Genomic DNA, 26,031 nt, shown 5'->3' on the forward strand with positions numbered 1-26,031 from the left:
ATGTTTGCAGGGATACGCAGGCATACTTGCTTCTTTCTCTACGATGCTTGGACTTTCCACATGAGCATATATTATCTTTATAGTCAGAAACGAGTTTTAAGGATTTTTATTTATTCGGAGTGCCTGGGTAGCTCAGTCGGTGAAGCGTCTGCCTTCAGCTCAGGTCATGATTTCAGGGTCCTGGATGGAGCCCCCCATCAGGCTCCCTGCTCATCAGGGAGCCCGCTTCTCCCTCTGCCTGCCATTCCCCCTGCTTGTGAGCTCTCTCTCTCTGCCAAATAAAAAAACAAACTCTATTTATTTGAGAGAGAGAGAGAGAAAGCATGAGCAGGGGGGAAGGGCAGAGGGAGAGGGAGAAGCAGACTCCCCTCGGAGCAGGGAGCCTGATGCAGGACTCTATCCCCAGGACCCTGGGATCATGACCTCTGCTGAGCGGGGATGCTTAACCGCTTAACCAACTGAGGCACCCAGGCATCCTGCAAAAGCAAACTATTTTTAAAGCATGTGTTTATTCCACAGGCACGGGTTTAATTTGTGAAGCAACACTGGGGTCCTGAGTTGTCCCAGTCTTTGGTTCCTGCTTGATCTTGTACGATCAGAGAAGGCCAGAACCAGTAAGATGTAGTCTGCAATCTTATTAGGCACCGAGGCCCAGAGAAGGTACGTGACTGGCCGAGGGTCACACAGCCAGTTTGGCCTGGAGATAGCAGAGCCCAGTCTCCTGGCTCTCATCCCAGAAGACATTGCTCTCTCTAAGCTTGAATATGAATTGTCATCTGGGGTTGTTTGGGGCTGGTGGAGGGGGGAGGTGCTTTTAAACACCCCAGTTTCTGGAAGCCCGAGTCCAGGCAAACCCAAGATGAAAGATAAAGGGCCCTGGATGAGACAGTGATTAGTGGGGAGGAGCCAGACCCGCACAGGCAGAAAAGCAGCTTCAGGAGGGCCTGGGTCGGCAGGCTGCAGGGCAGGTGGGAAGGAACAGCATGGCCGGGTGCCAGGGGGCAGTAATTAAAGGCAGTGTAGGCCTGCAAACAGCCCATTAAAGATGTTTGCCCTGCCTCAAACTGGCGAGCAGAGCTCAACCGCTCTGCCACTTTCCACATCAAACGCTTGGAGGTTTTGCACTTTCCTGAACGCTCAGGTGGTCACAGGGAGCAATGGCGCAGGGCACTTGCTGACCTTGCCCTTTCTTGCCCCTCCTCTTCCAGAGTCTCCGTCCCCCCACTCCCCCTTTCCTCCCTGACCCAGCCCCACCCAGCCTCTGTGGGCCCCAAGTCATCCCCTCAAGGCACTTACCAACACAGAGAAATTTCCCTCCCAGCTTTCAGGAAGGTAAAATTCCTTCTATTTCATTCGACAACGTTGAGACTTCACAAGCTTTGAGGCCCGGAATTTTGGAGCCCTGGGATCATAGCCTTTGAGCTAAGATGATGCTTCATACTTTAGGCCAGTCCTTTTAGGTCACAGGTAGAGAAGCCAGGGTTCTGAGATGATGAGGTCTTGCTCAAGGTCATGGGCATGGGTGGCTGCCTGGTCTCTGAGCTTCAGGCTGGAACCAGCTCACAAAGTCAGGTGAATGAGCCTTGGCTAATTCCAGAGCCGCTCCCCGCTTTCTTACTGACCTCCCCCAAAGAGCCTAGGGCGATATCACTCCTGGCGGTTGCGTTGACACAGGGAGACCCCGCAAGAAGTCCAAAGAATCACACTGTCTGGGCCCAGACAGAAACTGGGCCTCAGTTTCTCCCCCAGGGTCTCCTTCCAATTCCCAGGGTAGATTTCAAGCAAGCAGAGCAGCAGGGCAGCATGCCAACCCCGTCGCCCCAGCCCAAAGCTCAGAAGTCCCGAACTGGAAAGTCTGCAGCCTTTGAAGATTGGGGGCATGCCCAGCGGAGGACTGTAGGCCTTACCCCTGTAGATACCTCTGGAGCCCGCACAGAAGAGAGCACTGTGGCCCAGAGTCCCCTTCTCTCACCCAGGATGAGAGAAGACGGCCCCAGACCAGCTGCCGTGAGCCCTGGGCCCCAGCCCCAGCGCCGAAGCTTATCACCATGGACCTCGAGGGCAGCCTCTGAGCCTCCCTTTGCTCATCGGAGCGCTGCTGGGAGGGTGAGAACGGGAGACCACAAACCCAGTGCCCGTGGGCTTTCCTCTCCCCCCTCCTCTGTTCTTGCCAGGCTTGTGACCTCCCTGGGCCTCACTTTCTCCCCCAACCAGCTCCCAAATCTGTATTCGGAAAGCCTCTTGGCTGAAGCCACTCCCACACTGGACACCCCGGAGGTGCCAGCCAGGGCAATTAGTGGGTGATTCGGTGGCGCTGCCAGGGCAAGGAGGGCCACGCCTCCTCTAAGATTCTGACTGTCCTGGTAGCAGCGCCCGGAGACCCGCCTTGTGCACGCGGGGCTGGCTGGCTGCTCCGACACGCCGTCCAGACGGTCTGCACAGCGCGCGCAGAGGAAGCAAGGGCAGGCTGGCCCCGGCATGGCAGGTGAGTGGGCCGGGCCTGGGGGCCTCGGGGCACAGGGCCCCTGAGAGGAGCTTCAGGAAACGGGGTGTCTGTGCGGTGAAACCTTGAGCATGGAACCTTAGGATCGCCTCGCTGCACGATCCTTGTGCTCTTCCCTCGTGTTCCTGAGAACATGGAGGCCCAGAGATAGAAAGAGCCATCGCCAGATGGCCTGGCCAGGCCGTGGCAGAGCCCTTCCTGGCCTGGAGCCCGGTCTTCCCCACCCGTCTGGTGAGCAGGGAAAGAGAGAGGGGGCAGAAAGAGGCCTCTTCAAATTCCCACCCCAAAGACTCAAGGGCAAGAGCAGCTCTGTCTGAGGTGAAAAGAACTATGTGACCTTGAGCAGGAGAATTTGCCCTTGATGCCTCCATTTTCCCATCTGTAAAATGGGCATTATTAGAAATCATCTCATGGGCCTGCGGTGAGGAAATAATGAGACTGAACGTGCCAAAAGCCCCACAGTATCTCAGGGGCCTCGGAGGCAGCAGACTCAGAAAATGCCCACCCCCTGTGGGCCCAATATAGTGAGGGGCAAACTCGCCTCCACCCCAGGAACGCATCCGCTAGCTAGCAACTCCGTATTTTACACGTCCTCTGGCTCAGTGCTAGGGTCCAGGGGTGAGCAAGCCAGCCCACGCAGGAGTCCTACTCTCTGAGGTCTTAAAGGATGTTCCTAATTTTATGCTTCCTGTCTTCTACTGTCCAGGCTCACGTGACAATCATAGCAGTCAACTCTTGTTTATTTTTTGACTTTCAAAGGCGCGTAGTTTAATTTCTTTGTTACATTTGAACCTCTTCTCACTCCACCCTGGCAGTTGCTAGCATTTTCGGGCATCCTGGGCCCTCCTGGCTCTCGGGCTGGGTTTGCCCCCTGAGGGCCAGCCCCCGCCCCAGCTCACACCCCAGACCGCTGTTTCAAGACCTGGGCTAATCCGCGCTGTTAGCCCTGGGTCCAGGGACTGGCTCTCCTCCCTTCGGGATCTACTTTTCAGGGTGCACCTAGAGGTCCCTCTGCCCTAATTATCTGATATACTAGCAGCCTTAAAGTTGACAAAGTTTAATTGCTGAGAAAGGACCCTTCTGGGAGCAGAGTCAGGGACAGGGGTTCCAATGTCAGATCTGTTACTAACTTGCGGGGTGGCCACTAAAGCTCAGTGTGTCCACCTGTAAAATAACAGGGGGACCCATCACATCCAGCAAAGAGAAGTGACAGGTCGTTAGGCTGAATTCAGTTCCCTGGTCTTCTGGGTCTTCCTGGCTTCTTGGGGACCTACTCCTCTGGGCAGCAGGGACCTGCCCAGGGTGCAATCGGTGTGTGAATGACCAAGACATCGGAGTCTGAAAGCAAAGCGGTGGCCTTCGTGCTGCCGCTCTGCTCCCCGCTGTCCACGGCAGACATCACTAGTGGACCCCCGAACTACCCCCTACAGGGCCCGGAATTCTCCTCAACATAGTTCTTCAAGTATCCTATGAGTCGATCCATGCCAGCAAATGAAATGAGACCCTTTCACCATTATTGGATTGTAACAAGCTTTCAGCTCGGAAATTCTAAGACTCGAGGGACATACTCTGGGCAGGGTGGGTGCTGGCTGGGATGTTCTCACTATTGCCTACTGGTGAGAGAGGCCAGCAGCTTCCAACAGGCCCAGAAAGGAAAGGGAGATTGGGCAGTGGCCCCAGGCAACTCCCCGATTAATCATTTAGCTCTGGAGGTCAGGTGTTCATGATGCGTACTAAGGAGAGGGTCATAATGGGGCCCATTAAAAAACAATTACGCGGAGTCCAGAGTCTGGGAGAGGTTGTTGGCGTCAGCAGAGCCTCCTGGGCTCAGCCCCACTGAGATGTGGGGAGGAGAGCATCACCACCAGCTGTCCGGTGTCACCCAAGGGCAGGAGGAGAAAGAGCTGGGGGGTGAGCGAGGGCTGGGGGTGGATTGGTGGTGAAGAGCTGGGGGTGCGGGAGGCAACCTTCCATCCAGGTACGACTTAGGCTGACGTCTGGGGCCGGCTGGTGAGCAAGTGAGCTGGAGAGAAGATGCGCTTGGCCGGGAGGGGAGCGGCAGGCAGGGGCAGATGGTGAGGGACCTTGAATGGCAGCATCATGGCTGTAGGTTTGATGGCTCTGGAGCAGGGGAAATGACACGCTGACCCTCCTGCAGTCAGAAGAGTCCCTTCTCCTCTCCGAAGCTCGGTTTCTCCATAGTAACGGGCCGCACTGAACAGCATGAGCTGGAGTATGCTGAGAGGCTGCCGGAGCCGTGCGGTGATGTAAGCAAGAGGTGAAGAGGGGAGAGTACAAAGAAAAACAATATGTGTGGGAACAGGGAAGGGGAGGACCGAATGGTGGGGGAGATGTGGGGAGAGGAGGAGCCCCCCCTCCCGTGCACTGACCCAGAGAACTGTGGACCCAGCACCGAGCTAAGTACCATAGGCAGATGGAGACCGCTCACCCTGACTGAAGCTTGTTGCCCGAGACTGTGTATTAATGGCTCCTCTCACTCTCTGCATTTCCAGGCTTAGGGGATGCATTTTCTCCTTGCCCTACTTATGGTCCTTACCTCATCTTCCCGAAAAGTCTATGAGCAAAGTATTATGATTATTGCCACTTTTCAGAGAAGGCAATCTGAACCTCAGAGAGGCCCATCACTCATCCAGGGCCACACAGCCAGTAAGTGGAAGATTCAGGAGAACACTAATTGACAGAACACCGGACAGGCAGCCCGCAGCTCTTGCGCAAGTGCTGACGGTAATCGGATTCACAGCACGCACGCGTCCTGAGCACCTCACGTGTGCAGGTACTGCTCTCAGTACTCCACGTGACTCGTACACTTCAGTGCTGCAACGGGAGGGGGCGGCTCCTATCACAACACCCATTTTCACCAGGAGACCGAGGTTCAGAGAGGCTCAGTCACTCGCCTCGGGTCACACAGGCAGGGACGGGTGAAGCCTGCATTTGAACTGAAGTGTGTGCCTCTGAAATCGGGCGCCTAACAGCCGTGGAAAGGAAGGCCAAGAGAGGAAGGCGGGTAGGAGAAGGAAAGGAGAGCAGCTGGAGGGGCCACGAGGCTTTGGGGTGACAGGACAGGCGGAGAGAATGCTCTTACGGCATCCCTCTTTCCACGTGTCTGGAGGGTACAGCCTCGGGTTTGTTGTCCGTGGGGCTGGAGCTCAGGGCTGGAGCTCGCCCAGCGTATCCCCAGGGCGGGGACCCGGGGCTGACAGCACGTCCTCCATTCTGTCCTCAGGGTCTCAGGTGTGCTGTCGATCAGAGAAGTCCTCCTCGATGGGACATTGCCTCTCCCATCCCTTCCCTGGTGCCCACCCAGGGCCGGTGTGACAAGCCCCCATCAGTGCGCACTCAGGGGGCTGGGGGAGCATATTGTGGGGAAGGGCTGAGAGGAATCCCGGGGGTATCAGAAGCCCTTGATTCAGCAAACTGCCAACAACCCAAACCGGAAAAGCTCTTCTGGACTCATTTCACAGATAAGGAAACTGAGGCCCAGAGAGAGGAAGCAACTTAACCCGAATCCCACGGGGAGCCAGCGGCAGGAGCTTCCCCTAGGCCCGTGACTGCAGGAGGAAGGAAGACGCGAAGGAAGGGCAGGTTTTGGAATGTGGCGGCTTGACAGAGGGGATTATGGGTGGGTGGGGGGGACAGGGTGTGGGCCGCTGACGGGGCACTGGTGTTGATCCCCAAGGGTGTGCCAGGAAGCTGGGGAGCTCCCCTTTTCACACCCTTGCTCAACTGATGGACAGGGGGGGACATTCATTCAGCCAACATTCACTGAGGCTCTAACTCAGCCCTGGGCCCTGAGTGGGGCTCAGACAACCCAGAGAGAGTGAGACCCGGGCCTTGCCTTCACCGCGCTGCCGGGGAAGGAGAGAGACATAGAAGCAAACAATTGTCTGGGCTTCCTTGATGACTGATCGGAGACACAGCCTTCATCTCGGCAGACTTGGAGTGAGCACAGGGAGGAGGTGACATTGGGTTTATTTTGATAGGGGTTCTGGAAGCCATCCCACATCTGTCTCCTGGCCTTGGGCTGCCCCATATGAAGCCTCCCCTCCTCTGTGCCCAGTGGTCCCCATGAGGGCTGAGGAGGACACCGGTTAGGGCCCAGGTGGGCTGTAATCACCGGAAGAATTGCTTTCTCCCTGCGGGATCCTGCCCCCACCCCCAGCGCTGACAATCAGCCCACAAATGCCGGGTCACGAGGGTGTGATGGTCATGTAGACGGACGGCGCAGGGACCAGAGCAGTGACATCCTGGGTCAGGGCAGGTATGGCGTGGGTGGGGTGGCGGCTCAGGGTTTCCCAGCCACAGCTGTGCAAAAGTGACAAGGGCTAGAAGGGACGGCGGTGGTCTGTGAGGGTGAGGGAAAGGCTGAGCGGGGACAAACGGGGGAAAGCTGCAAGAAAAAAGTCTTTGGTTCAGCCGAAGGAAGACCTTTTTAACATCTGGGCGGTGGGAGAGCTGCCTGTCCGAGGTATGCGAGCTGGAGCTATGACCCTGTAGCCACCGACGAGAATTCGGAGGAGGGACTTGACTTGGGCAGGAAGTCGTGAGAGAGATGGTCTTTGAGATTTGGGGATAATGATGATAATGGTCGTTGTGACTCATCCCACCTCTCTGCCCACTGTGATGAGACTCCAGATGGCCAAAGGGCGGAGGGAGCTGGTTTGGGCTGTGACAGGGAAAGGGGAAGCCAAGATGGGATCCTTGGGACTTGAACCCATGACCTGGAACCCAGGGACTCTTTTTACCTCCTAACCATCCCCCTTGCAAGGATCCCTGGGGCGTGCCAGCACTGAGATAATTATCACCCCATAGCCTTATCTCCGACCCCTCACTCATCCCCTAAAAAACAAAACAAAACAAAAAATAAAAAACAATTGCATCCTCTCTGGCCTGTCACCGCACAGGGTATGGCTGGACTTGGTGTCCTCGGGCAAGAAGTCGTTTTCTTTCTATCTCTGGGTTTTAGTTTTCGTCAGTAAAATACAGCCCCGGGCTTCTGATGGCCCTTCCAGCTCTGGGGCTATTGGACAATCCCATATATTCAAGGTAACTGGGGTTCCTGCCTGAGCCTGCAGACTAAACAGAGGCCACCTGAGCTCAAACTTTGGGACTTGAGAGGAAGGTTCCTGACCAAAAACTACTGGGGGTAAACCGGTGGCAGGTTTCCGTTCTACTTTCAGATGTGAGAATTAGCGTGCCTGTGCGGCCGGGTGGGAGGGTGAAGTCCCTGGCTCTGCTCTTCAGGATACCGCCAGACGGGGTCACTGTGGGAACCAGTCCTTGCTCACCCACCATCCCAAGCTTGGGATTCACGTGTCAGCTGTGTGAGCGCCCGTTCACATGCTCAGTCATTACCCCCAAATCATGATGCCCCGTGAGGGCTTCCGGCCTAGTTAGAGCTAGCTAGAACCAGCCTTTTCCACGAATCGAGACTGTAGCACCAGCCCGGCTCCTCGTAAGTGGACACTAGCTGAAAGACTTTCGCAGTCTAGACAAGAGAAATGTCCATAGCTTGGCCTAGGGTCGTGGTGGGGATGGAGGTGTGTGGTGGGCTTGAGGCATGTTTTGGACTTGATGATGCCTCTGATAAGGGATGCGAGAGCAAAGGGGAATCAAAGAGTCCTTGGTTTGGGCCTGAGAGCCAGGGCACGTGGGGCATCATCTAGGAAGACACAGGAGAGCAGGGATTTGGGGATGGGGTAGGGAAGAAATCGAGAGTTCTGTTTTGGGCTGGGTTTGCCTAGAGGACCCCCCAGTGGAGATTTCAGGTAGATGGCTGAACCTATTGTTTGGGTTTCAAAGGAGAAATCCCAGTGGAGATGTAAACTTAGAGGGTATCAGCGGCAGACCTCCAATCAACACTGCTTCAGGGGACACCTGGGTGGCTCAATTGGTTATGAGTCTGCCTGTGGCTCAGGTCACGATCTCAGGGTCCTGGGACTGAGTCCTGCATCGGGCTCCCTGCTCAGCAGGGAGTCCGCTTCTCCCTCTTCCTCTGCTCCTCCCCTCCCCGCCGCTTGTGTTCTCTCTCTCTCTCTGGCTCGCTCGCTCTCTACCTTAAATAAATAAATAAAATCTTAAAAGAAAAAAAAGACCACTTCAAAGAAAAACAAAGACCACTCATTTTATCAAAAAACCTCCAGTAGGGGCGCCTGGGTGGCTCGGTCATTAAGCATCTGCCTTCAGCTCAGGTCATGATCCCAGCATCCTGGGATCAAGCCCTGCATCGGGCTCCCTGCTCATCTGGAAGCCTGCTTCTCCCTCTCCCACTCCCCCTGCTTGTGTTCCCTCTCTCTCTGTCTCTCTCTGTCAAATAAATAAAATCTTTAACAAAAATAAAAACCTCCAGTAATATTGAACCTCGAAAGGCAAGAGTTTAGGGACCCCATTCTGATCCTCCTGAGTTCCTCCTTATATAAATGTACCCACCCCAGGGTGCCTGGTGGCTCAGTTGGTTAAGCTTCTGCCTTCGGCTCAGGTCATAATCTCAGGATCCTGGAATTGAGCCCCACATCAGGCTCCCTTCTCAGCAGGGAGCCCACTTCTCCCTCTGCCTGCCACTCCCCCCACTTGTGCTCTCTCTCTCTCTGTCAAATACATAAACAGAATCTTAAAAAAAAATTTTTTTAATTAAAAAAATAAATGCACCCACCCCTTCCCCAGTCTCATAGACCAATTAGGACCTGGAGGAGCTGCCTTTTCCAGGCCACAGAAGTCCCGTCATTCCTTGCCCCCGAGAGGGCCACCACGTGCCCATAGTCTATGTAGGTAAAGGAGGCCACACAAGGGAGTTTCTTTCCCTCCACTTCTTCATGGAGAGATGTGATTTCTGAAGTTCTTCCTCACTGTAGCTGCATTAAAAAGTCACCCCCAAGACACTGGTTTCAGACCTTAGCTGTCATTCAGTATCCCTGTCGCTCACAGCTCTGATGCTGAACGTGGACAGCCAGGCAGCTGCGGCCCAGCATCTCCCCAGCCTTGCCGTCCGCGGAATCGTCGTGAAGTCGTCTTCCCGCCATGTTTGGTCCTTGAGCTTCTCAGACATCTGTATCTTGGTCTTTCTTCAAGGCCTTTCCAGCATGGTGGTTTCCATGTTGCTGAACTTTATCAGATGGATAGATCATAGATAGATAGATAGATAGATAGATAGATAGATAGATAGATGATAGGGGACCCAGAGAGAGAGTTGTATTAAGGAACTAGCTTGCACGATTATGGAGGCTGGCAAGTCCAAAGTCTGCAGGAGAGGCTGGCAGGCTAGAGGCTCAAGGAAGAGTGGCAGCTGGAGTCCAAAGGCAAATCTGGGGGCAGAATTGCTTCTCGCTCAGGGGAGGCTGGTTTTTGTTCTACTAAGGCCTGAACTGATTAGATGAGGCCCCTCCCCCCATTACGGAGGGCAATCTGCTTTATTTAAAGAGCACCGATTTGACTTTAATCTCACCCACAAAACAGCTTCACAAAAACATCCGGAATAATGTTCGACCGAATGTCTGAGCACCGTGGCCCGGCCGGATTGGCACATGAAATGAACCATCATATCGTACAACAGGAGAAGGAACGAAATGGACATTCAGTGAGCACTTGATGTGTGCCAGGTGCTTTCCACATGTCATCTTATTCAATCTCATCAGTAAAGCTGCAAGCAAGCCCTTATTATCCCCATTTTGTGGGTGAGAGGGGTGAAGTCATGCTCAAGGACACGCAGTAAGCAAATGGCCTATCTAGGGCGCTGACCCACGTCTAAGTGACCCCACGATGGGCTACTCTAAGAGTCAAGGGTGGGACAATGGGTGATGGCAGGTTGGAAAGTGGGGCTAGCCTCCCAGTGGAGGTCTCAAGAACGAGGCTGAGGAGATGAGACTCTTCCTTGGAGGAGGAGAAGCCCCCCGAGAAGTCGTGGAAGCTGGGGGCAGAGTGCCCACATCTGTGCTGTTCACAACTGCCTGTCACTGGTCCCCAGTCGTTAGATGCTGCTGACGAGTAATCCTGGGACCAGATCCATCCCAGCCACGGTGGAAGGATAGGAAGAATTACTTACAGGGCCTGCCTCAGGGCTCCTAGACCGCACAGAGGACTTGGCCTTGGCCTTGGCCGTGGGAGGAGGCAGAGGGAGAGCAGGAAAAGGGACAGAAGACTGTGCTATCAGAGTGCAGGTCCCACCTTCCCCAGAAAGATGGAAAGAACACGCTTGCTGAGTGCCTACTGTATGCAAAATGCCTCAGCACTGAATTTCCTGCGGGGGCAGTCTTTTGGCGGAATCCTTCCAAGAATCTTGTGGAGTAGGTGCTATCATGGCCTCCATTTTTAGATCAGGACACGAAGACTCAGAAAGGTGAGGTGACATGCCCAAGGGTGCACGAGAATTGACCCAACTGGGGTCAGGGTCCAGGTTTGCCCGGCTCCAAATCCTGTGTTTTCTCCATCCCACACCCAAATGACTCAAGACAATACCTGATCTGGGTCCTTGATCACCAGAGAGGCAGGATAGCGTGGAACCCTAGCACCACTCATACTACCTGTGTGACCTTTGTAAAGTTACTTTACCTCTCTGTGCCTGAGTTTTCTCATCGGTAAAAAGAATCATAAGAATAGTATTTACCTCAAGGTTGTTGTCAGGATTAACTGAATTCATAAATGTAAGTCACAGAGGATAATGTCTAGCTCATGGTGAGTATTAAATATATATGTATTAACTATTCATCTTATTACTCTCATTATCATACTTGGGGGCAGGGTGGCTTTCACATCACCTGGGAGAGTCTTATGAGGCCTCTGAGTTAGGATCTGTGTATTGGAAAGAAGCTGAATGTTCTTGTTGAAGAAGAGTCCTAAAGATTTATCCAAATACCAGAGCTGCTTGTTGAAAAGTTTAGCAGGTATGAACTGACAGCCCAAACTTGGATGTGAAAAGTATGTCATGGGGTGCCTGGGTGGCTCAGTCAGCTAGGTGTCCAGCTCTTGATTTCGGCTCAGGTCATGATTTCAGGGTCATGAGATCCAGCCCCACGTGGGGCTCCACGCTGGGCATGGGGCCTACTTAAGATTCTCTCTCCCTCTCCCTCTGCCCCACCCTCCTCTAAAAAAAGAAAGGAAGGAATGGAGGGAGGGAAGAAAGAAGGAAGGAAGTTCACATTTACTGATACTATTTAAACGAGATCTAACTTTGGGTCCTGATCCTACTGGGCTTGTTGGAAATTTCCATCTCAGTTATTCCTGGGGCACCTGCGTGTTCCGGCTATCTCCTGCTGTATAACAAATCACCCCAACACTTAGAGGCTTAAAACCACAGCAATCATTCTTTCACTCACAAACCCACAGTCCAGGCAGAGCTCAGTGGGGGCAGCTGGTTTCTAGTTCATTTGGGATCAGGGGAGGCAGCATGACCAGAGGCTGGAGGATTTGCTTGCAAGATGGCTCAGTCCCATGGCTGCCAAGTCCAGTGCTGGCTGTCAGCTGGGCGCTCAGGGGCTGGGGTTGGGGGTCAGGTAATGGGTTCAGTATTTGCTAATTCGGTGTTCACGACGGCTTTAAGGAATGTAAGTACTGCGAATAACCAGAACCAACTGCATATGATAAAAAGTAGCCGCATGAGCAAATGACTGGCAGGTTGAAGCAGGTGCGAGGTCAAGGCAGGCGTGGATGAGACACATGTCAAGGGCTTGGCCTCACCTCCCTGTCCTCTTCCTGCTCAGGGATCAGAGTCACCGAGGTGGACTGGCTGAGCCGGAAGAACGGTGCTGCCCACCATACCCAGGAGTACCCTGGCCCTGAGCTGGTGGTTCGCAGGGGCCAGGCGTTCACCTTGGTGCTGGAGCTGAGCAGACCCCTGGAGGACCAGGAGACCATCATCTTCACGGTGGAGACAGGTAACTGTCTCGCCCGCGCCCCCTGCTGGTCTACATCCAGAAAGATCTGTCTTGCAACCAGAGACCTGAGACCCTTTGGTCATCAGCCCAGTTTGGAGGGAAGCAAGTCCCAGCCCCTGCAGGGGGGCTGAGCTCTGACCCCTAAAGGCTTTTGATGACAGCCTGCTGCGGATGGCTGGCAGGCCCTGCCAGCAGGCGGTGAGATAGATGACGTAGTTCTGGAATTCTCTGCCTACTAAGGAATCGAAGGGTCTGGAAAAATATGGAAATTCCTCGGGACTTTTGGAGCCCAAGCTTTTCTTTCCTAGACAGACAAATGACAGACTTTGACTTCAGGGGTCTTGTTACTTTCTCCTAGATCCAGAAGGTGGGTGGGAAATCGGGAACAGCAGAGGTGGCCCCCAACAGTGTCCCGGCACTTCGGGGAGTGAAGGTTCGCGTTCCAGGCTTGTAGCTTCCCTGCTTCTCTAGAGCTGGGTTTCCGGGGGGGGGGGGGGGGGGGGGCTGGGTCTCCTGATTCCCTCTCCTCTCTGCCAGGACCGCAGGCTTCTGAGGACCACCACACCAAAGCTGTGTTCCAGATATTGGAGCTGGGAGTGGACAAGACCTGGACGGCCGTGGAAGAGGCTCAGATGGAGAACACCGTGACCGTCAGCATCGCCAGCCCTCCCAACGCTGTCATCGGCCGCTATCTGATAAGCACCAGGGTCTCCTCTCGCCGAAAACAGAATGACCGGAAGCTGGGCAAATTTGTTCTCCTTTTCAACCCGTGGTGCCCAGGTAGGAGCTGGCAAGTCCGAGGCAGAGGATTTCCTGGAAGCTGTCCTAGAGGTGGGCCTACCCTTAGCAGGGGATCTAGGAGGCAGATCTAAGCAACAGGAAGGTGAATGCCAAGAGCTTGGGGGGCGCTGGGCCTGGGCAGGGGAACCTGGGCAGGGTCCCAGGTGCTACGAAGGATCTTGGGCTAGAGGGGCAGGAAACAGTGGTTTTGGTGTGCGGGGCCAGTCTGCAGGGATGGGGCCCTGTGGGAGCAGAGGCCCAGGCTGTCACCATCAGCAGCCTTGGTTGAGGCCCCGCTCTGCTAAGTCTCCTCCCTCTGTGAGTCTTGGTTTCCCCATCTGTGACATGAGAGTAATAACAGTGCCTACCTCTTGGGATAATGGTGAGAATTCATAGTGCTAATGCTTGTAATGTACAGAGTATGTCATAAGGAATACTGCGGTCAGTATTCTGATGAATATTTAAGAAATGTGAGGCTGCTGTCCGCACTAAGCAAGGTCAACCAAAGGGTCAGGATTCCTAAAGCCCTCAGTCTTGGGCTGGGTTGGGGTGGGTCTCTGCCTGGGGAATGCAGTCCCCCAGGTGGAATGGGGCTTGGCCAGAAGGCAACCTAGGAGCTCATAAGCCCCTCTGCCCGCCCCCACCCCGTCCCAAGCCCCCAGGCACCATCCCGCCGCTCTCCCCAATGTAGCCTCTGCCCCAGGCCTGCAAGGCCAGAGCCCCCGCTCATGCTGCGCCTGACGACTGCTTTTCAGAGGACGACGTGTTTCTGGACTCAGAGGAGGAGAGACAGGAGTACGTGCTCAATGACAGCGGCATCATCTTCCGAGGCGTGGAGAAGCACATCCGAGCCCAGGGCTGGAACTACGGGCAGGTCTCCAGGGGCACAGGCCAGACGGGGGATGCAGGCTGGGGTGTGCAGAAAGTCAGCCCAGGAGCCCTTCTGTCTGCTCACTTCCACGCAGCAGGGGCAAGCCCGGCTGACTCCTAGAGCGAATCCGCTCATTCACTAACCTACTATTAGCTGTGCCAAGACTGCGCTGGGTCCTTGGGAAGGGGAGGTGCTTTGGATACAGTGCATTGTAGAAGAATAAGCCGCCTTGAGCAGGGGTTCTCAGGCTTGTGCATGGATCGGAATCCCACGGAGGGCTCTTAAAAACACACAGACGGCTGGACTCCATCCAGGGTTGCTGATTCAGGAGATCTGGGGTGGGGCCTGAGAACGTGCATTTCTAACGAGGTCCCAGGTGGTGCTGATGCTGCTGGTCTGGGACCACACTCAAGAGCCACTGACCAGATAGACAGTTACAATAAAAGGTGAGATGGCGGAGGGGAGGAGGGCATCAGAGTGGTAGAGGGAAGTCAGAAGAGCGTGAAAGAAAATTCCACCTCGGGGATTCATTGCGGAGGCCTCGTGGTATTGGGGCTGGGTGTCCCACGCTGGGCGCGATGTGGCCAGGCAGAGGGCAGAGCCCACAGCAGCACGGAGGTGGGAGTCAGGGAGCAGAGGAGATTCTGCTAGAAGAGTCGGGTTGGTCTGGGCTTCGGGTGCCCTGGAAAAAGGTTGGCGGGGCAAGTTACGGACCCTGACTGTCACGCTGAGGAGCCAGAGGTTAATCTGGGGACCAGGGACTGGAGAGTCTGGGGTCCACTTAGGGTGTAACCACTCCTTAGCACCTGCTTCTTCTTGCCATGTGGGAAAGTGAACCCAGGGCTCCCCAGACCTTCCAAAGACCCTTCAGGGACTGTCAGAGACCAGAAATCTTAATTCATATGCAAAGATCCTCCAGTTTTTAAATGTTGTCCATTCATTCAAATGTCTTTGGAAAAGTCATTTAAGCCAAAGGGGTGTGGCGGCAGGATAGATGTGGCCCCAGAGTCACCTGGTTACCAACGCTTTGCTGTGGGTAGTGGGGAGTCTGGGGGTGGCGAGTGAATGGGGAGGGACATGACTAAGGTTGAGCTTCTGGTTCCCAGTGACTCTTTGAGGGAGGGTTCCTGAGACTTGGGGATGCTCTCTGGTGTCCCCGGGAGGTGGCAGGCAAACTCCCCTGCATGACACAAGGGACCCACTGGGTAAGCATCATGGGAGGCTCTGGAATACGGGCGAGGCTCTGGCCTCTAAGCACAGCCTCTCTGGGGACAGTTTGAGGAGGATATCCTGAACATCTGCCTCTCCATCCTGGACCGAAGTCCTCTTCACCAAAACGACCCCGCCACCGACGTGTCCCGCCGCCACGACCCCATCTACGTCAGCAGGGCCATCAGCGCCATGGTGAGGAGCCCCACCATCCCTGCATACACACGTCCTGCTGGGTCCCTGAGCCAACCCCAGGGTCACACTCTGGGATTTTCCCAAGTCGCCTTTTGTTCTCATTCTCTATCGCTGCCCCAAATCGCAACCAAAACCCAGTGGCACAAAACAACCCCTTATTGTGCTTCGAGTTTTATAGATCAGGGGCTTGGGCAGCGCACCGTGAGGACACCCTGTCTCTGCTCCAAGATGCTTCAGCTGGGGGGTGTCTGAACGGCTGCCGATGGCTGGACTGGTTTCGTGAGACCATATATCCGGAGCCTGGTTCTAGCAGACAGGGGTTCTTTGGTTCTCTCCCATGCTGTGTCTGCTGGCTTGCTCACTGTCGTGTCTGGCCCCAGGGCTGGGCTGGTTAGAACAGCGAGGCTGGCCCAGTTGTGGCTCCCTCTCTCCATGCAGCCTTTCCAGGGGGCTAGCTTGGGCATCCTCACAGCATGGCGCTCTCTGGGTAATCAGACAGAGCCGCTGGCTTCTCCCCAAACGGTGGTTGTGAAACAGAATTTGAAGCTAGAAGCTTCGAGTCACAGAAGGCCTGGGCCTGGAAATCGGCAGCACATCCCTCCTGCCCTAGTCATTGGTCAGAGCAGTCCCAGGCCAGCCCACATTCAGGGAGGGGGTACAGAGGCCCATCTTTCCGTGGAAGGAGTGCCGTCTTTATTCTGTTACCCCCCACGACAATGCCTCCTCCTCCTCAAAAGAGAGCCGGAAGGGCTGCTGCAAGCAGGTGCTAAGATCAGTGGGGGGGTATCTGTGATTCCAAACATGTATGAAGCCGATTTTCTCATGGTTGATACTCTTCATTCCTCGAGACCTCAGAGAGTTGTGGGAGCCCAGAGACTCAAAAGCAGTGACGGGCTCCAGACGGGGCAGTGCAGCAGCCCTGGGGGATAGCGGTACAGGCTCCATCAAAGTCCTGAACTTGGGGGTCACCCACACCTTTTGCTAACTTGCTGTGTGACTTCGACAGGTCCCTTAACCCCTCTGAATCTGTTTAAAAAAAAAAAGAAAAATAATGAACCCTCCTTTAAAGTGGGTTAATATAGTGTGCACAGAGCCCTTAGAATATGGCCTGCACACAGCAAGTGTCTAATGAACGTTAGCTGCCTCTATAATTGTACCACCAACAGTTCCTAAAACTGATCATTTAAAAGAGGAAACGCTGTAAAATCATAGGTGATTTTCAACAATAGAGTATTCCAATGGAAGGGCGTTGAAAATGATCCATGGTACCAAAAGCAGGCATTTTAGGACAGCAGATGCCCCCAGTTTCCAGCTAATTTAAAAGGAAGGGGTGGTCCAAACATGAGATGGTGTTGCAATGGCGTGGTCCCGAGAAGGGAGCCCTGCACGCTGGTGGACCCGTGCCCTCCTCTGCCAGGTGAACAGCAACAATGACCGCGGCGTGGTTCAAGGCCAGTGGCAGGGCAAGTACGGCGGCGGCACCAGCCCCCTGCACTGGAGCGGGAGCGTGGCCATTCTGCACAAGTGGTTCAAGGGCAGGTTCAAGCCAGTCAAATACGGCCAGTGCTGGGTCTTCGCTGGAGTCATGTGCACAGGTACCCGGGGAAAGAAGGACCCCCCCCCCCCGGCCCCCACCCCCACCCCCCACCCCAAGCCGGCTCCCTCATTTGCCTATATTTCCATACTTTGCACAGACCCCTCCCCCAGTCTACCTATTTTGTCCATGGGAAAAGAGAAGTCTGGTTAAGGATGAGAGAAACCAGATAGTTAGTTCATTTACATGACTTTGGATCTTTATTTTGCAGAAGAAGGTCCAGCTCCTCCTGTCTTGAGCTCTGAGTGCCCCTGAGCAAGTCCGGTGGCCTCTAGGCCTCCGCTCCCTCAGAGCCTGCCTATTCTTACGGGGTGGCCTAGTGTCTTCGGAAGTCCCTGGAGAGGTTGTCCAGGGAAGGAGACGCTTCTGAGAGTGAAGCAGGCAAAGCGGACAGACAGAGACAGGGAGGGGCTGTGGCAGACGTGGGTCCCTGCCATCTGCTGGGGGGGTCCCTGCCACACCCCTTGCCACCGGACACTGGGGTGGGGGGGTCCCTGCCACCTGCTGGGGGCCGCACCAGCCTCCTGCTTTTCAGTCCTTAGGTGCCTGGGGATCGCCACCCGGGTCGTGTCCAACTTTAACTCGGCCCATGACACGGACAGGAACCTGAGCGTGGACAAATACGTGGACTCCTTCGGGCGGACGCTGGACGACCTGTCAGAAGACAGCATGTGGTGGGTCCTAGTCCTCTGGGTCCCCAGCCCAGCCCCAGGGCTCCCTGAGCCTGTCTGCAGGAGGGGTGGCCCCAGGACACGTGACCCAGAGGCCAATGGGGGGGGGGACTCAAGATCTGACTGCCTTGAACCCCAGATCCCCCTCCGTGGGACTCCGAGCCTTGCCTGAGATTCCCTCTGTGTCGTTACCCCCGTGTCCTGTCCCTGCTGCTCCGTCAGCAGCCTGCACCCTGAATGTGTTTCGGGAGGGGGAGACCACCTCCCTTCCCAGCTCTAACAAGACTCTTCCCAGAAAGCTTTAAATAATTCATTTTAACTTTTTTTTTTACTTTTTAAAAGATTTTATTTATTTATTTGCAAGAGAGAGAGCACGCAAGTAGAGGAGCAGGGAGCAGGGGGAGCGGCAGAGGGAGAGGGAGAAGCAGGCTCCCCACTGAGCAGGGAGCCCCAAGGAAGGACTCCATCCCAAAACCCGGGGATCACAACCTGAGCTGAAGGCAGACGTTTAACTGACTGAGCCACCCAGGCGCCCTAATTTAATTTTTTAAAATAGGAAATACATGCATGTGCATTAATATTCTAAAGGTACCCAATGGGCGACAGCGGTAAGTCTTCCTTCCGCCCGGTTCCAGCCTCCCGTCCTCCTCACGGAGGCGACCTGCGACTAGGTTCTCACGCCCCTTCACAAGAAAGCTCTGCAGATACGAGGACATACACACTCACATACACACTCGCGGTCCCCTCGCTCCCCCGCTTTTTACCCACGTAGTGTCGCAGCATGATGGAATGCTGTTCATCTTGCTCCTACATTTCACAATTTTAAAATAAAGTTGTAGAAATAATAATAACACCACGCCCAGTGGTGTCTACGCCAGGCCCAGTTCTGAGTGTCATACACGTGCTAACTCATGCTAACAGTCTGCGGGCAAGCCAGCAGCATGATCCCTAGTTTGTCAGTGAGGAAAGCGAGCACAGAGAGGTTAGGTAACTTGTCTAAGGCTACACAGCAAAGTGGGTGCAAGAGCTTGGGTATGAACCTGGTCTGACTTTCAACTGTATAGAAAACCATGGTCAAAACCAGGAAAAACCAGGTCTCTAGCCTCATTCCTTCTCCCTGCCTCTCTTCTCCCCTTTCCTCCTCCTTTTGGTTCTCCTCATTCCCTCTCCCTGCAGGAGCACCAAAAAAGAAAAAAAAAGGTCTTCTCTTGTTGGGGCCCCCTTACCAGAGAGATTATCAGTTTATACCCAAGTGCTTATCTAGATATTCTCCCACACAAATACCACTACCTCCTTAAGAGGAGTCCTGAGGTCAGCTAGAAAGATGCCAAGTCAGGCAAACCAGGGTTTGTCTCTCCTGCTTCCGTACTGTGTGAACTTGTGCAAATGACATCACTTTGCTAGACTCATGTTCTCATCTTTAACACAGGAAACTAAAGTCTGACCTCCTTACCAAGACCTACCAAGCTCTGCATAATCTGAATCCTACCTACCCCCGTGCTGACCGAAGCCCAGAGATACGTACTTTCTGTTCCTTGAAGACACAAACATTTTTCTTATCTCAGAGTCTTCGCACATGCTGTTCCTTCTGCCTGGAACACTGTTCCCATCCCTCTTCCAATGGCTAATCCTTTCTTATTGAAGCCTCATCTTAGATGTCATTTTCCTAGCGTCGATCTCCAACAGTTACTCACCACTCGGGTCTCTCTCTTTCTTCACAGCGTTCCTTGTTCCTTGCACTTGTTTTATCCATCTGCTTCTTTATTTTTGCCTTCTCTCCATCCCCCTTCTCCTTTCCTAGAATGTAAGCTCCATGAGGGCAAGATCTTCCGTCTTATTTGTGATTGTATTTCTGGTACCTTGAACAACAGGTTCTTGATTGATATATAAATACATATATATATATATAGTTATATCTACACACATACATATACCTACATATATATGGAATATATATATATACACACATATATACATATACCTATATATATATTTACTATCAGATTGTATAGAGAACTGTTCACCAATATGGTTCAGTGAATGGCTCCTAAGATTCAGCCCCAGTACCGCAGTTTGGGGCCAGGGCCGGACTCATAGCAGGAACTTGCCATCCTCTGGGCCTCTGTGCTCACCGAAGGCCCCCCTGCCCACTCCTCTCTCTGCGGCAGGAATTTCCACGTCTGGAATGAGAGCTGGTTTGCCCGCCAGGACCTGGGCCCGTCTTACAATGGCTGGCAGGTTCTGGACGCCACCCCCCAGGAGGAGAGCGAAGGTATGGGCTCAGCCGGGCGGCTCGCAGACCCCCGCTTACCCTCACCCGAGCCGCTCACGCCAGTCCCTCCTGCCCAGGCGTGTTCCGGTGCGGCCCGGCCTCCGTCACCGCCATCCGCGAGGGCGACGTGCACCTGGCGCACGACGGCCCCTTTGTGTTCGCGGAGGTCAACGCGGACTACATCACCTGGCTGTGGCACGAGGATGAGAGCCGGGAGCGGGTGTACTCGGACACTAAGAAGATCGGGAGGTGCATCAGCACCAAGGCCGTGGGCAGCGACTCCCGCGTGGACATCACCGGCCTCTACAAGTACCCGGAAGGTAAGGGCAATATGACGGCCTCTGTCAGTCTCCCAGTATGACCTGCGTGCTGCGGCGGGACACCAGCAGGCCAGCCTGGGCCGGGCCCTCCCCCGGGGGCTGTGATGGCGAGGGGAGCAGCCGTTACCCAGCTCGAGACCATCACCCTGTGCAGACAGTGGGGAGGGAGCATGAGTAACAACATGGAATTTGGAGCCAGACGGCCTAGGTTCAAATCTGGAGTCCCTTATGAGTCGCTTTACTTCTCTGTGCCTTGGTTTCTTTATCTATAAAATGGGGATGATATTAGCACCGACTCCTGGGCAGGGGGGGGGGGGGGACATGACATCTAGAACGGCAGTGCGTGGCCCGGAGCAAGGCTGCAAAAGTGTCGGCTCTCCTTATCGAGCAGCCTTCAGACCCAGTTGTCAGAGAGCTGCCAACCTGTATTTTTGTGAGAAATTTCCCGATCTGAAGCTGTTGGCGACTGATGTAAAATGTATTTCAATGGTCCAGGAACCAAACACAGCGCATACGGCTGAGGTATGCATCTGGGGCCGGGCTGTCAGCCGGAGACCTCCCACGGCCGGGCCAAATCGAAGTTTTGAAGGAGGGGTGGTTTTGCCTGGAGAGGAGGGGAACCGAGCAGAGAGGCCCTGGAACAGGGTGGGGGCGGGGAGGGAGGGTGCCCACCTCACCCTTCGCGATGCCCGCAGGGTCCCGGAAGGAGAGGCAGGTATACCGCAAGGCCGTGAGGAAGCTCTTCAGCGTGGAATCCTCTGGGAGGAGGACCCGGGTCCGCAGGGGGGGCGGCCGTGGTCTTTGGCGTGACGACCTCCTGGAGCCTGCCACCAAGCCCAACATCACCGGCAAGTTCAAGATGCTGGAGCCGCCGAAGCTGGGCCACGACCTGAGCCTGGCTCTGTGCCTGGCCAACCTCACCTCCCGGGCCCAGAGGGTCCGAGTCAACCTGAGCGCTGCCACCATCCTGTATACCCGCAGGCCGGTGGCCGAGGTCCTGCACGAGTCCCACTCGGTGCAGCTGGGGCCGGAAGAAGGTAGGAAGGCCCCCGCTTGGGGGGACCTCAACCGTCCAACCCCTTATGGGGCGGGGAGCAGAGCGGGACTTCCCAGCATCCTGTGCTCATTCCCGGGAAAGAAGGGGGTGTTTCTGAGCACGTGTTCAGTGCCTTGCCTCTTGTCCCCACTTGACAGATGAGAAAACTGAGCTCAGAGGGGCTAACTAATGAGACTAGTAATAAAAGCCCACAATCATCTGATGGCGAACTGGTATGGGGGTGAGGTGACCTCAATCCCTGTGAATGTTTACACCCCGAACAAATACCCGCTGGGAACATTTCACAATCTATGGAGTATGCCTCGTCACCTTTCTAAAATCCAGCAAATTCTGGAGCCCATCTGGCTGCAGGTGTCCCATGTGAGAGGCATGGACCAGTCAGCAATGGTTACTAAGTGCTGACGTGTGCCAGGCCCTGTCCTGAGAATTTTACACACGTCAGCTGTTATCCCCACAACGTTCTCTGTCTCCAGCCCTCCTTTCCTTCCCTCCTGTTTCTGTCTGTCTGTCCCTCTCTCTCGCTCCCCCCCTCCCCTCTCACCTAACACTCTGCACTCTAAGGATTCAATTAAACAAAGAAATTGTTCCTCTGGGCCCAGTTTCTGGTGAAGCTTGTGTGTTTTGACAGAGGGAAAACATGTGAAAGAAACATCACACACCTTTTCGCTTTTTTGCTTTTCATCTTTCACGAAATCCAGATCGCAAAATAACGCTTCATAAGGAAATATGAACTAACGTGCACTTTCTCCTGGCTTTTTTCATATTAGAAGTAATATGTCTTCGGGGCGCCTGGGTGGTACAGCGGTTAATCATCTGCCTTCGGCTCAGGGCGTGATCCCGGCGTTATGGGATCGAGCCCCACGTCAGGCTCCTCCGCTATGAGCCTGCTTCTTCCTCTCCTGCTCCCCCTGCTTGTGTTCCCTCTCTAGCTGGCTGTCTCTCTCTGTCAAATAAATAAATAAAATCTTAAAAAAAAAAAAAAAAGAAAGTAATATGTCTTCATTAAAGATTTTGACGGCACAGAGGAAGGTCACCTGGGATCCTGCCGCCCACCTACCAACTGTTAACATGTTTTCCTTCCATATTTTTAATGCCTGTTGGTTTTTGCCAAACAGGTCTGATTACATTGTGGGCACTCAGTGTTTATTAGTGCCTCTCTCTGTTCACATTCTATTGTTATTTACGTATTTTTATAAGCTCTTCATCCACATCATTTTAATAGATGTGTAATCTTTAAATAAATACACAGATAGTTCTTGTTATATGTGGTGGGAGTCAATTTGCTAATATTTTATTGAGGAGCCTTGGAATTTGCATTTCTTTTTTTTTTAAGATTTTTTAAAAAATTTATTTGACACAGAGAGAGGGACAGCCAGCGAGAGAGGGAACACAAGCAGGGGAGTGGGAGAGGAAGAAGCAGGGTCCCAGCGGAGCAGGGAGCCCGATGTGGGGCTTGATCCCAGGACCCTGGGATCACGCCCTGAGCCGAAGGCAGACGCTTAACGACTGAGCCACCCAGGCACCCCTGGAATTTGCATTTCTAACAAGTTCCCAGATGATGCTGATGCCCCTGGTCCCAGGACCACGCTTTGAGAACCACCGATCTCCCGCCACGCAAGGCGTAAATGATATAACACGTGTAGGCTATTTGGGGTAATGTCTACCACCTGAGGAAAATGCAATTTATTGCAGGAATTAACAGGATTATTGAGATGATAAGTTGGGGATAATAATACTTGCTCATGGAACTGTTGTGAGGGTTGAATGCGTTCATCGACGAATGTGCTTCCAGTGCCCAGCAGTAAAAGTTAGTAAAGGTTAGATTTTATAATTATTGCTGTTATTGTGTTAAGGATTCTCCCAGTCATGACCTCCTGGGCGAAGGAAACCCATAAAGCAATGTAGAGTTTTGACAGATGGCTCGGCATTCATGCATTCAAGAAGCACCTACTGTATGCAAAGCTCTGGGCAAACATAAAGTGAACCAAGCTCAGATGCTTTAAGGACATTTTCCACAGGATGAAACCCGACGCCCTCAGGGGCAGGAATGAATCAGACATGGGAAGAGCAGTAGGGGGTGGTAAGGTCGGGAGCAAATCAGAAAGAACACATTGTACCTAAAGGAAAAAACAGGTAGTGGTCCCAACACACCCAAACACGACAGGCATCCGCTGGGGCCTGTGGCGACCCATGCTCAAGAGAAGGACATGCCCGGGCAGGGTGTCTGCGGCTGGGGAGAGACCCAGATGGCCAGGACCAGGGGAGCTCAGAAGGCAGAGGGCAAGAGATCACTGAGTGGGGTACCCGTGAAGGCTTTCCACCTGGGGGGCTGACTAGGATGGGCCTTAATGGGGAGGGAGGATTTGGAGAAGCAGCAAAGAAGTGGGCCTCCTCGCTGGATTGGAAGCTTGAGGCAGACCTTTGACCCCCCTCTTCTCTGCACATAGCACATAGTAGGTACTCAATCAGTAGTGAGTGGATTCCTGATAATGGACGGAGAGACTTGCATCTGGGATAATTATGGAAAGTTTAAACACACCTCCGGGAGTTCTGGAGAAACCATCTGGTGTCGTGGAGGCAACTGGCCTGAATTGGAATCCCACCTCATCTTGGCTCCTTGATTTACTTGCTGTGTGACATTGGACAAGAAACTAACCTCTCTGAGCCTTAGGTTTCTTCATCTGTGAACTGACAGTAATAATGCCAGTCTCAGGTTGGTGGCAAGGACCAGAGAGAGTGTAATTAGGAATGGAGCCTTCCCTTCCTCCTCTTGGGTTCCGTTCAAGGAGAACATTGGACCCCTAACTCCCTCCTCTGCTTTCCCTTCCAGAGAAACAGATCCCAATCACAATATCTTACTCTCAGTATAAGGAAGATCTGACAGAGGACAAGAAGATCTTGTTGGCTGCCATGTGCTTTGTCACCAAGGGAGAGAAGCTCCTGGTGGAGAAGGACATCACTCTGGAGGACTTCATCACCATCAAGGTGCGTCCCGTCTGCATCCACCACCCTGCTCCCGGCAGGCCCCCTTCACAGCTGGGGGAGGGCATCAGAGCCTGGCGGGTTTGTGCGTTTGGCTCGGGCCTCAGCTCTCAAGGCGGAGACAAGGGGCATGGATGCAGGGGCCAGATATAATGATGGAGCTCGGTAAGGGGGTAGGTGGACGCAGGGCATAGCCATGATTCATGCCCACGCCAGGCTCCAGCCAGCGTCCTAGCCGGCACCTGTGGGTGTCCTGGGGCAGTGTGGAGGAGGACAATGACTGATGGGGATCACCCCTCCAGGTGCTGGGCCCCGCCGTGGTGGGGGTGGCGGTTATGGTGAAAGTGACGGTGGTCAACCCCCTTCTGGAGAGAGTGGAGGACTGTGTGCTGATGGTGGAGGGCAGTGGCCTTCTCCAGGGACAGCTCAGCATCGAGTAAGTGTCAGCCTGGGAGCGGGAGCCCTACCTTCCTTATACGACGGGCCACAGAGAAGCAGCCGACAGAGGGGGGTGTGGGAGAGACTCTGGACCCCCAGGACCCGGCCTAGATACACCAGCCTTCGTTTATTGATTCCTTCCTTCGTTCATTTAGTCATGAGCTAGTCGTATAACTCACCCACTCACTCGTTCACGTGACCCTTAATCATCATGACCTGTTCCTGAGCCACGTGGCAACGGCTGGGAACGCCAAGATGAACAGACGCGGTTCTGCCCGGAGAAGTGTTCTCACAGACGGGCAGTCCTTCAAAGGAGGACAGTGCGATTTGTGCAGAGAAATGGATCCCCAGGGCGAGGGAATCAAAGGCAGCCCTTAACTGGGGACGGGATGGAACCAGGGAAAAGGTACAGTGGAGCTGGCCTTAAATGAATCAAGAAGCTTTTCAGGTATCAAGAAGGATGGAGGTCTTCCCAGTCAGAGGTCTCAATGGCTGGGGTCGTCAGGGAAGGTCTCCTGGAAGAAGAGGGACTTGATCTGGTCCTTGGGTGCGATTGGAATGGGAAGGGCATCCTGGGTGGGAGGAACAGTGCAGACAAAAGCCCAGAGAGAGGGAGTGTATGGTCGGTTCAGGGCACGGGGAGGGGCAAGCCTGGCTGGTTGGAAAGAGTGAGAAGCGGTGAAAGGGAAAATTAAGCTGGAAGCATATTGACAAGGCTTGAGTGTCAGTGTCAAGGTGTGACCTTGATCCCAAGGGGTCTGAAGAGGGCGGGCCAGACTCGGAAGGAGAGCGGGCTGATGGTCTGCCTTTCTCCCACCCCCTTTCCCCAGTGTGCCCAGCCTGGAGCCCCAGGAGAGGGCCTCGGTCCAGTTCAACATCACCCCATCCAAGAGCGGCCCACGGCAACTACAGGTGGACCTCGTCAGCCCCCACTTCCCGGACATCAAGGGCTTTGTGGTCATCCACGTGGCCACAGCCAAGTGACTGGCCGCCACAAGGGGCTGAGGGGGGAGGAGGTGGCCCCCATTCCCTTCCTGTCCACCTCTTGGTCTCTCCTGCGTGGGAGCCAGGAGGCCCGGGTTCCAGTTCTCCTTCAGTTTCTGCCCCACTTTGTGAATTTGGGCGAGTCCCTTCCTCTCCTGGGCCTCAGTTTCCCCATCTGTAAAATGAGGTGTTAGACTCAGCAATTCTGAAACTTCTGGACAACGACAGATGATGCAGGGAGCCTCTCCCACCTTCACCGATCACCCTCACT

General features: G+C 54.2%; 1 protein-coding gene across 1 annotated transcript; it reads left to right on the forward strand.

Moving 5' to 3' along the window:
* Positions 1 to 1,803: 1,803 nt before the first annotated feature.
* Positions 1,804 to 25,760, forward strand: TGM6 (transglutaminase 6). Its single transcript, XM_048222110.1, has 15 exons — positions 1,804 to 1,896; positions 2,368 to 2,485; positions 9,446 to 9,568; positions 12,214 to 12,387; positions 12,925 to 13,167; positions 13,923 to 14,041; positions 15,314 to 15,442; positions 16,860 to 17,037; positions 17,572 to 17,710; positions 19,876 to 19,979; positions 20,057 to 20,299; positions 20,995 to 21,336; positions 24,187 to 24,341; positions 24,641 to 24,774; positions 25,607 to 25,760. Exons 1-15 carry the CDS (start codon positions 1,804 to 1,806, stop codon positions 25,758 to 25,760), a joined length of 2,448 nt encoding a protein of 815 aa, XP_048078067.1.
* The last annotated feature ends 271 nt before the right edge of the window (positions 25,761 to 26,031 follow it).

This window comes from Ursus arctos, unplaced genomic scaffold (genome assembly GCF_023065955.2).
Source record: "Ursus arctos isolate Adak ecotype North America unplaced genomic scaffold, UrsArc2.0 scaffold_16, whole genome shotgun sequence".
Lineage (NCBI taxonomy): Eukaryota > Metazoa > Chordata > Mammalia > Carnivora > Ursidae > Ursus > Ursus arctos.